Source organism: Mya arenaria, chromosome 7, assembly GCF_026914265.1.
Source record: "Mya arenaria isolate MELC-2E11 chromosome 7, ASM2691426v1".
NCBI classification, from domain to species: Eukaryota; Metazoa; Mollusca; class Bivalvia; order Myida; family Myidae; genus Mya; species Mya arenaria.
The window spans coordinates 13,840,449-13,852,571 of record NC_069128.1 but is presented as its reverse complement, the minus strand read 5'-3'; the positions used below and the strand labels follow the sequence as shown (position 1 = coordinate 13,852,571).

Below are 12,123 nucleotides of genomic sequence, written 5' to 3'. Positions count from 1 at the left end.
AAACGACCGATGATATTGAATGGTGTAAATAGTGGAACGGTTATCCCACGGACCAAAAAATGTTTTGATGATAATCAGGTCTTGTATATCTGATTGGTATGCCGCTCTTGTTTAGTGGTTTGTAACCTATAAGCGATATTCACGTCTATATATTTTAGTTTAGCCGGAGAGCATGGCCGTCGGAAAGATAGAAAAGTAGTGTTGCGGTTTTGCTGTTCATGTTTGATAGGAAGGTAGAAGTGAAAAGCTAAGATAAAGAACTAAGCAACATGGACAGATCGTAATCTAACAACAGTTGGTACTTGAATTACAGAGTAGACATCTGTACTTGTGGTTAATACTCAATAAGTGGTCGATCGCTAAAATCAACTCACATTTGAAAGAACATGTACATGTAGAGGGCGACAACGTTAACCCACAGGGTAAGGCACATAAATCTCTACAGCTTTTGGCAATATGCTTAAGGGCCTTCGTTTGCAAGAGTGGTAAATGGCAAAAAATCAACACATATTTGATTTTACATGTACATTTCCAGTGTCAACGTTAACTCATAGGGTAGTCACATACATATACACCTCTACACCTTTTGGCAATATACTAGGAATGGAAGCTTTCACGGCCTTCGTTTGCAAAAGAATGGTCAGTAACTAAAATCCACACACATAGGATGGTTCATAAAAATGTCCATGTGTAGAGTGACAACGTTTACTCATAGGGTAGGCACATACACCTCTACATCTAAGGCTATAGACTAAGAATGGTAACATTCAGGCATTTCAAAGGTATAAATACAGTCGGTGACTCTACCAAACAATTACTATTGTTTCAATTAACCTAAGGTTCATGTAAACGTATCTTTGTTTTAGTGGTCTGAACGCCCGGAATTATCGAACAACATATAACGGTCGAAAAACAGAAAAAAAACTACAACTCACGATTCGGGCACATGCACTTCTGGTCAATGCATTGCGAATGGTAACCGTCTACACATTTCTGCGGACAATCAATGTTGGTCGTGCATGACTGTACGCCTACAATGATAACATGTGATGCTCATATCAACAAATGGTATATGCCAGTACAGATGAATTGATAAGCAAACAGGGTGCTTATATTCGCATAGATAAAACAATGTGTAGTTGCACAGCTGAAATGATGAAATACGGTGCTTATATCCTGTTATATGCATGCATGTACGCCTAAAATGATTAAATACGGTGCACATATCCACACTAAGTACATGCCTGTATGCCTGAAATGATGAAATATGGTGCTTATTCCCATATTAAGCACATGCCTGCACGCCTGAAATGATGAAATATGGTGCTTTGGTCTTGTCTTGGTCATTCAAATAACCTCAATGATTATTTTTTTTATAAACTTCCGTTCTTGAATTACAGTTGAACCTCGTTATGTCGACTTTTTCGAGACCTAGTGAAAAAAGTCGAGATAACGAAAAGTCGACTCATCCGAATTACAAAAAAAATATCACCAATCCCAACACGTTTGAGTTGGATTGTCCGATGTTTACATCCACAATTGAACGGTCTTTTTTACTATTTTCGTCGTGAAAACAGCAAACTTATTATTGAAAATAAAGTGAAACAAAAGAAGAATTATTTGTGTCAAATTTATTTCTTTTGCGTTTATGGATCACTCAAAACACATATAAAACCACAATTGCATACATTTGTACATTGTAAGATTTAATACCGGGTCCTTCTCTGAATTGGTCGACCAGAGCAGTGGAACTAACATATGACATTTTGTAGTTATTCTTTCTGTTCCCATTCGGGATTGATTTCTAAACAATAAAATGATCATGTTTTATACAATACCAAAGCGCTTGAACAATAAATGTCTCTTTAATTAAATACATAAACAAACAACTTTAATTATACGCACTTACCGATTACATTTTTGTATCCCCCAATTATGACAGTTAGTTATATTGGCACGCACGGTATTTTGCGACATGCCGCAAACCGTCATGAATATTTTCACACCTACGTCTCGATCTACAGTTCGACATAAAAAACATAGGAAATGTGTGAAATTCGACCACTGGGACTGAAAAACGAGGTCGACATAGCGAAAAAGTCGAGCTAAAAAATCGACACAAACAGATTTATTTTATATAGAATAAGAAGGAATAAATTCGGGACCGGAAAAAAAGTCGACATAACCGGAAAGTCGACTTAATTAAAAACTCCACAAAACATGTAGTTCAGAAAAATTGATGCAAATTATTTGTCATAAACACGCCTTTTAATTTGCGCAAATCACAAGCATTTAGGTGTTTTATATTCTTCAATTAGTGATTAAAAGCAACTAAAGGATGTCTTTAACCTTTAGTTTGACAACGGAGAGTTACTTCCCTTAGAAGAAAATATGCCTTGAATTTGAAAAAAAAAATAACCGAAGGGAATTGGGGTTGAAGGGGTTAATATGCTGTCCGTCAATAAACTGCATAATACCATATTCGCCCTAGCTACGCGTCTGATCAGTCAAATTCTAACTCACGTCAAATATTTGCTATACTCCACTTTCGCTTTTGCTATATTAAATATTTTGGCGTCATCATTGAGTAATTAATTAAAATAATATTATTAGTATATTTTGATATACGTTTCGAGACAATAAGATTACGCCATCGTCAGAGACACGCCCAGTTTGTCACAATAGTATGTAAATTACTTGCATATCAATTATATGTATAGGTAAAAGTTTAAATAGCACAACTGACAGAAAAAATATTCCAAGGGAGAGAGGGAAGAGCCTATTCGAAAATCATTTGAGATACATTCAGTAAAACCGACTTATAGTTTTTCGTCGAAACCCGTACGTATGTTATAAAGTATGACGTAATGACCCAGTTTTGAATCAAATTAGTCACATAAGCCAATTATCACGTGAAACTTTGCTCCGATTGGTCTTTTGAAGCGATTCATTATATTTTACAGGAATACAGTGTTGTTTTTTTCCGAACATCCATTCATATATATCGGCTATGCATCCTCGTATCTAATACCTGCGTCATGGTCTTGATTACTATATAAACGTTAAAGCTGCACTCTCACAGATATACCATATTTACAACTTTATTATTTTTTGTCTTGGAAAGAGCAAATTTTTGCGTAAATATCTGCAAACCAATGATATAAGATTGTTGACAAAAAATCAGATCGTAGATTTTCATATTTCCGTTCGAAAATTAATGTGTTATGGCTTAAACCGTGACTAACGGTTTAAGAAAAATGCATAAAACATCATTTTTTGAACTTAAATATAAAAATCTGCAAGCTAATGTTTTATCAGCAGTCTTGTATCACTGGATTTCATGGATTATCGCAAAAAATTGCTCGTTTCAAGACAAGTGCAGCTTTAAGAGAATTAAAATATTGTAACTTGAATGCAAACTGTGAGTTTGAATAAACGAGTAAATAGGTTCAGTTGATGACGTTATGTGCATGTATATAATTATTTGTTCATTATTTTAACAGCGAAGGAAGTATACGGTGTAACATAGAGACGACAGTGCCACAAGAGAAACCAGGGATCGCACATGAGATCGTGAACGCACTGGAGGATATCCGAAACAATACTTACGTCACACGTGACGTCATTGCCACAAATCTGAGACACCTTGTTTTCGAGCATTTTTATAGGAACGTCAGCGGAAATGACATTGGTGTCGATGAAATTGCAGGAAAGAAAGGTAACTCGTGCCTGTTTTTTTTAAATCAAGAACTAAGTGTATTGTATATTGGTTTTAGAAATTGCATCATTGTTTACAAGTTTTTTTTTTCGTATAACTAAATTCTTTCTTTAGACTTACGTTATATTCGCTGCTGAATTTTATTGAACATTAAGCAATGGTTCTAAAGTTAAGTCTAAATAAGGTTTGAGAGCTTTTAACTTCATACTATCGTACAGTTGTAAAGATTGATTTTTGCTCGAACATTTGCATTATAAACAGTAGGCTGTAGTTTGAAATGGATTTGATTGAGTTTGGGAGCCTTTCGAAGCCCCTTTATCCTGCTTTGGGCATGATTCCCTCATACTCAAACAGACTCCTGGGCTGGTATTTAATATTAGTCGGAAAAGGATCTTACAATGATGTAGCTAATCTGATTACCTGTTTATAATAACTGACCAATACAGTGAAAGAAGTCAATGATGCATGACCATAATATTTACTTAGGTATAATATTGAACACCACCCCTGGTGATTTTTTAGGGTTTAAACTTACCAGCTGTTAGAACCCCTGATTAATACAACCGGTTTGCCATTTTCTCGTAAAATAATACAGTGTGTGTATATCAGGTGATAAATTACAATGTACGTCATATGTGCTACGTCGGAAGGCAACATTTTGCTTAAAATAAAGACTTAAAACTAAGATAACTTTTCTTTTACCATTTTAAATGAAACAAAGGGCAGTCTATGCCGCTTAAAAAGCCTCGCCTTCGTTTTATTACCCGAGTTTGATAGGGCGATTTGTTTCATCAAACACTTCGACAAATCTGTTTTCAAAATAATGTTTTGCCAGTGCTCCGTCAGACGTCCGTTTTGTGAAAAGGTTTGTCGAAGTGTTTTTAGAACCTAAACCCTCAATCGAACTCTGGTAAAAGACCGAAGGCGGGGCTCCGTAAGCGGCGTAGACTGCGCTATGTTTCATTTAAAATGGTGAAAAAATAGCTAAGTTATCTTTGTTTAAAGTCTTCATTCGAAGCAAAATATTGTATTCCGACGAAGCATTTATGACACAATTTATCACGTGGTAAACACACACCCTGGTGATTAAACTCAGAAGCAAACTTTGATAAATTGCGGAAGTAAGCGCAGCGTGTCAGTCAAATTAATCAGATAGTAAATTATGACCGCAAATGCCTTTAAAAATAGTCTTTTTGTTACATAATAGTGAATAAATCAATGTTATTTCCATATATTATCTCGATGATATTTATAAGAATGCCACACATTTACCATCACAACATTATCAGAGGCCTGAAAGGTCCTAATTTACTATCAAAATCAATGTGACGAACACCTTTGTTAACAGTAATAGCCCAATTTTAAAGTTGAAACAAACCTCCTTCCTGTAGAAAATGGAAAATGATTGCTGCATTCCTCGAAAAAGTTAGCTGAAATGGGCATGGTAATTATATATATCACCAGTCAGGGTTTTTTTTAAAACTTTGATAAGTTGTCCGTAGGTAATATTTTGGGTAGTTGACTCCTTGAAACGATTTGATTGGTTATTAATTATTATTGGATAATATTGACCAATCATTTAACATTTCGACTAACAAACCGAACACTTTACCGGTTGTTTACATGTTTAAAATATGAAAGTGTTTTAAATAAGGGAGGAAACTCATCCTCTTTTCAGGCTGTAAAGGTTAAGATCTACTTATAAAGTGTTCGATAAACTGATAGGAATCAAAGCGCTGATCGTACTGGTAGGGTGTTACAATACAAGTGATTATGCATGTAAATAAAAGATCGTTATTACTTGTATACCGTGGGATGAATGCGAAAAGGTTCTAACTGACATTAAATAAAGAAGAAGATAAAACCTTTTCGCTTTCACCCCTCGATACGTTCTCCCCATTTGTTACGCATTTTCATTTTAAGACGGAAACCGTATTCACTGTGTATGTGGAGAAAAAAAAAGAAAATCGTATTCCTTGTTAGAAATGTAAGCTGATTTTATTTCAATAACTGCTATTGTTTACACAATTACAGTAATAAATGTAAGGAATGCGATATTGTTTAATGAAGAATAAACGTTCAAATTGAACAAATACATTTAGAAGTGTCTTTATCTGCATGCTTTGCTTCACGATAATGCTTTCCTACATTTTATTTGCTTATATTTTTCGAAAATAGGAGTTTTGTATCTGTTTCTAGATAGAGTATTTCAAATCAAATACTGTCTACCTTTGGTTCAGATCAGCAAAAATCGTTTACTGCTTGATTCCGCGCGAATGCGGATCAGGTCCACATTCCGGGATTGGGACATATTGAATGCATTAAACATTATATGCGGACAGCGGAAGCGGACAGCGTGCACATTAGAATACAATTCTTAATAAAACATAAATAAATTTGATAACAAAAAAGAAATAGTGGACCGATTTAAGGGTTTCATTTTTAAAGAAAGCTGTTCAGGTTCATATTTTGAAAAATGAAATTAGACTTTCAAACTTATGGCGTAAAAAAGAAAAGCAATTCATCATCCACTGATTACCAGGTTTGATGGCAGATTTCAACTTCTAACAACATTCAAAATAAGCAGTTTAAAAAAAAAAACATTTTAATATTTCTAAAATAACGACATTTCCAGTGTTTTTATCTATCAAAAGAAGAAAAAATGACTTCAATATGATAAGGCAGGAGATTGTACCCGCGACCTTCCTTGCCCTAAGAATACCCAGATATCGAGACGGTTCTGATTAATAATCTCCAATGCAACAATAGTCAGACGTGAGAGAAGAAATAGGGCGAGTATGTTTTGGTGCGAGGTTGTCTGTTTTAGAAAATCAGTGAAGAAACTCATATTAGGTATTAGGACGCTGTAGCGTTGGTAAAACACAATAGTAATATTTTAGGCTAAAAAAGCCAAGGCTGTGTTGCGTTAAAAACTGGTATCTCTGTATAAATGCGAACGCAATGAATAGAAAAATGAATGACCATCAAAATGGTATTATGTACTCCATGGCCCTCCAAATCATGGACTATCCTTGTTAATTATGTATCTCTTTATATTTTTATTGATAACCGCTTGTCAATAACAGAGGCGTACCAACAGTCTTCCGATCCCTGTTCCTACTTCCGTACAGACGTGTGCCCGACTGCGGCCTACTATTTTACGTGCGCGATGAATGTCACACCTTCGTGCAACCACAAGTGTGAAGGACTGGATGGGCAGGGCTTATGAGGGGATCATGGCACGTGCTTCTTTGATCTCCAAAATAATGCACTGCCATGCAAGTATGTGGATACAGTTATTAGTCGGCCATATATTCGAATAAGGGTGGATTCGTCTAAATTGCAAGGATATGGAATTATAAAAGCATTGAGCAATAAATGTTAAAGAATGCCCCATTCATAAAGAGAACATTAACCGTCGTGAACAGTTTCAATGATAATAAACTCTATTTTTCTTTCATTTTGCATATTTATATTATAAAAATACCTCAAAGTTTAAATAAATGCCCAGGGTTGACCATTTTCTTATTATCATATATATTTACAGCAATCGTCATCGATTTATAAAAAGGAAGCTAAAATGATGCTAACATTCAAAAATCGGGTTTCTGAAATGAGCCCATGAATTAATTACCTGACGTCATGCGCCTGTTTATCTCGTCGGCCGCGTATGCAGAGCCAAATAATGATGACTACAAGAATGAGCAGCAATGCACTTCCTGTACCAAGAGATACCGCCAACACGAACCAAAGTGTCGCTGTCGTCTGCTCACATTGCGCGCCGTGATACACGTGCCATGACGTCACCTCGCACCTGCAACATACGGGTTATTATTGTTCTATTTTTAGAAATCGCCAACTGTAAAATTTTCCTGTCCTTACTATCTAATTTGCCCGAAACACATGTTTTTAAGAAGCAAATTTCCAGAAACGCATTTAAAAGTTTGACTTTTTGTATATATGCAAACATATTATTTATTTTGAATGGAATCTATTCAGTCGAAAGCGTCACCCGAGTCAATGTCTCGTATACGAATGAATCAGTCAATAAATTATAGATTAATATCAAAGAGCGTTTTATCTGAATATGTACCATGATATATGATATCATTTATATTCGTTTATTTTTACCAAACCACTCGCCCTCGTTTATTTATCATATCGACATACTTGCAAGCTAGTGCATTGTCTTGGAGACCAAAGAAGCACGTGCCATGATCCCCACATAAGCCCTGCCCATTCGGCCCCTCGCATTTGTGTCTGCACGAGGGTGATCCATTCCCCGCGCACGTGAAATAGTAGGCGGTGGTTGGGCACACGTCTGACCGAAAGTAGGAACAGGGGTCGGGAGACTGTTCGTATGCCTCTGTTAGGAAAAAGGTTTATAAACAATACATAAATAAGATATAAATGAATATTTACTATAGTAATCAATTAGCTGGACGGTTGTGAACGCCACGGACTGCATTGTACCGTTTATAGTCATAGCACTCAATATTAGTAGAAATTAACCTATTTAGGACAGTAATCTATTATGAGTTACAGCTCTTATTGATAATATAACCATATTTAAAACAATATGTTGCATGTAAAACTAGATATCATGCCATTTTCAGCCTAATTGATCACGGCATGCAGTAAACATATTTCCCAGTGGGTGATCGATTTGATAAAATATTGATTTTAGTTTAATAACCTTAAAACTTCGAGAGAATGGGAAAACAATAATTCGAATTGAATCTGTTTGATATCAAGAGAAGTTACCTTTTTTTCCCGCTATCTCTTCCACAATGTTGTTGACTTCAATAGCGTCCTCGCTGATATTGATATGGAGGACCTTTGTTAAAAGGTGAGTCAGATTTGTGGCAATGACGTTTTTTGCGACGTTAGTATTGATTCGGATATCTTCTAGTGCCTTCACGGTTTCATGTGCGATCCCTGGTTTCTCTTGTGGCACTGTCGTCGCTATGTGACACCGTATACTTCCTGCACTGTAATGAATAGTGAGTATATACACACACCTGACCTCATTAAATATCAGATACGAAAATGACGTCATGAAATATTAAGCGGATGAATGAAACACTGTATTCATATTGAATGCATTCGTCTTTGAATGGTATAATTAAGAAATGATTTGATACATATAAGTTACTAACTATTGTGACAAAATAGGCGTCCCTATGATGTTTATGACAAAGTTCATGATGTAGAATATCTAAAAACACATTCATAACGAGTCAACACACTATTGGCTAAGTCGACATGGAATAGGGATTGCATCCGACGGCATCGGAAGTTTCCACGAATGTATATTTTCAAGAACCAGCTTTTTAAAATGTACTCTGTGATTTCGATTGACCAGGATTTTAATAGCTACATTTTGAAGTTTTAATTAATAAGCATTAACCTTTACCTGTAAGTGACTGTGAAGTTTACATGTGGAATGTTGTTAAACATCGTCTGCATGAGCTGAAATAAATACGAAAACAACTAAATTACAAGACTTATGTTGATGACAGGCACCGAGACGCAACTGAATATGTTGTGGCCTGATCGTGTGGACATAAATATAAAGATACTACTGAGAAGACAAAAGATAACGGATCCCTTTATGTTGAATTCCATTAACCGACAATTGTATCCGTCCGTCATGTATCGGCTATTCGGTAATGCAGTATGTACGGAATCTAGACGGTACAGCCGTTGTCGGTTATACCCGGAGTCGTTAATAACATAATTAAATAAATATTTATTTATTCTTGTTTAGTTCGGGTAATATGTTGCTGTACGAGAATTATCAAAATGGTAATAATTTTATATTTGCCCTCGGATAAAATATAAAATGCCCGTATTTAGTGGACTTCGTTTTTCTGGGTGTTGTCACTCATTCGTCTATTGTACGATATATCTCTTTTATTTCATTGTTTATAACGAAGGGTCATTATCTTTATCCAATTCATTTTCATAGAGAAGGGATTTAACTCCTGAAAATGCGTGGTTAAAGTTTTTAATATTAAAAGATATACACCAATAATTATATTTTTTGAAAGGCATATTTAAGCAGACACTTAAACATCTATTGTTCGGAGGCCTCAGCCCTTAATTCGTATCTTTGACTCGGGCTTTACAAACTAGGGATGAGCTAGGATGGAATGCCCATGATTTATCTTCTTCGTATACTTTAGAATAAAGACCCAACAAAATGTTGAATACGCATAAATGGCCGATAGGTCCGGCTTCGTCTCAAACGTTCTATGGCAACACTGCCCTTCTTACGATTACTTTTCAATTACTAAAAAAATAATCAAATGAATATCATCAGTAAAGTTAAGATTTATAAAACAATGACCAATATATCCTTTTTCTCATCATCAATAAATGATGACCTCAGCGCAAGAATAGTATAGGTCGGAGTACCTTAAGCAAGCGATCATGTGTAAGTTTGTTTTGTTATCTGCCTTAGTGGTATGGAGTGTCTAAAGGATACGGACGCCACCATGTGAACGCTGTTATAATCCAAAGCACTCTACCTTTGCCTTGATACGATCGTTTTTTTTTTAAAATTCAATCCTTACTCTGTGCAAATTTTGCACGTGATATATGTGTCGTTTGGTTGTAAAATATAATTGTTAGTAATTGTTCGTAAATACTTCAGTTGAAATATATCGCAGTATCATGTCAAATTTGCATAAATTAGCGCTATCCGGTATTTGATATTAAACATCAGTGATTCACTCAGAAATAAAGCATCGAAGGTGCGTCCGTACAAACTTTACTAAACTCATACGTTTTGAGATATAATGCAATAAGCACACGACAATGTCAAAATTGAAATCAGTGCCGTTATTAATAAAACATTTAATTAATAACAATTTCCAGTATTCTGGTACGTAATTTCGTAAGTCAATTCCGTGAAAGATGTTTTGTCTTATGCATCAAAGTGTACTGGGTGAGTTCCTAAATCGGAACACTTTAGGCACTTTTTTGAAATATTTTTAGTTAAACTTGCATTACAACTACAAAATTTTCCATCAGCATACTAGGATTCAAGACCAATTGGTTGATATAAATGGCATTTTTCAAGATACTTCCAATCTGTATGAAAAGTACTTTATTAACCGCAAAGTCTAGGACTGCCATTTTTGTCCTCGGAGTACCTAAAAATGGAACAGTTTTTAATTCGTTATTTACTTTTATGTATTCTTTTAAAATTATTGGTCCATGATTTGTTTAAGTGTTGGAAAAACACTTTTATAATGGGTGTTCAATATTTAGGTACTGTTCAGATTTAGGTACTCACCCAGTATACATTTTTAACATTAAAGTATGTTTATTAAATACATTCAAAGAAAATGAAGTTTTTAAAATAATATCAATCGATAACATCATTGCTGGTATTTAATATTGGTTTGGATCTAAGATCGATGTCGCTTATCGGAATACTTGTTATAACTAACTAACTAACTAATAGAGTGAATAAAGTTAATAATGTATGACCATAAGATTGTCCTAGTTGCAAATTGAATACTGACCCAGATAAAAAAAGTTTTATATGAAGTGTTTTTACTAAAACCCGGGCCGGCATACACCGTACCATTAAAATGTTCATTTTACACGTTTATCTGTTTCTAGTATCGTAAATAAATCTTTAAATACATTTGATTATATTACTCTATTTCACAATAATATATTTGTTTCAAATTAAAAAGTGTGCTATATTTTGCCTTGCACGAACACTTTGTGTACTTTTACCATATAAAACATTTTATTCTCTTTTCTTTGTCTTTCATGTTGTAAAATGGTTCCTAAATCAAACAAAAAAATAAACTTTGGAGCCAGTGTGCCTAAGAACAACCTCCGAAACAGTCACACAGGAACAACTTCTTAAACAAGCGAATCCTCGAATTTCTTCTTTGACCTTCGATCATTTTCTCACTTTGATACAGTAACGACTCTAGGTGATTCTTACAAGATTCCAAAAGAGAGTTTTAAAGTCTCGTTCCTGGCAGAGCGACTTGATCTTAAATCACAAGAGTGAAGTTATACTCTGACACTGCATTCAATTTCATAAAGTATATTGTATCGGAGAGATCTTACCAGATTCCTAAAGTGTCTGTTAAAGTCTGCATCTTGACCGATTGAATCGATGAATGTAGTTTGAATCACAAGTGTGAAGTTGAACACGACCACGGCATTCACTATTAAAACAGTTATCGTTTTTATAATAAGTACGAAATATATATTGTTACATAGTTGTTTGAAAATAATGTGCAAATACAAAAACTTTAATCTTCAACGTTGAATACACGTTGTCAGATTAATGATGGCGTATAGCTGCTCAAATAATACTCCACAATATTTTCGTTGAAATTTAAAACAAATAAAAAATAAGTAAGATTAAC

At 34.8% G+C, this 12,123-nt stretch overlaps 1 protein-coding gene and 1 long non-coding RNA gene across 2 annotated transcripts; both read right to left on the bottom strand.

Annotated features, from left to right (window-relative positions):
• Positions 1-7,348: 7,348 nt before the first annotated feature.
• Positions 7,349-8,204, bottom strand: LOC128240933 (uncharacterized). Its single transcript, XM_052957926.1, has 3 exons — positions 8,192-8,204; positions 7,889-8,084; positions 7,349-7,532 (listed from the first exon to the last, which is right to left on the bottom strand). Exons 1-3 carry the CDS (start codon positions 8,202-8,204, stop codon positions 7,349-7,351), a joined length of 393 nt encoding a protein of 130 aa, XP_052813886.1.
• A 412-nt stretch (positions 8,205-8,616) lies between these two features.
• LOC128240421 (uncharacterized) lies at positions 8,617-11,913 on the bottom strand. The gene is made up of 3 exons (XR_008262170.1): positions 11,819-11,913; positions 9,135-9,190; positions 8,617-8,709 (listed from the first exon to the last, which is right to left on the bottom strand). It is a non-coding gene; the product is annotated as an uncharacterized LOC128240421 (long non-coding RNA).
• Between the last annotated feature and the right edge of the window lie 210 nt (positions 11,914-12,123).

What these genes read in the sequence shown, in the direction of transcription:
- LOC128240933 (XM_052957926.1), bottom strand. An exon ending in GACAATGCACTAGCTTGCAA is followed by an intron (nt 7,533 to 7,888) that starts GTATGTCGATAT and finishes CGTATGTTGCAG; the next exon opens with GTGCGAGGTGACGTCATGGC.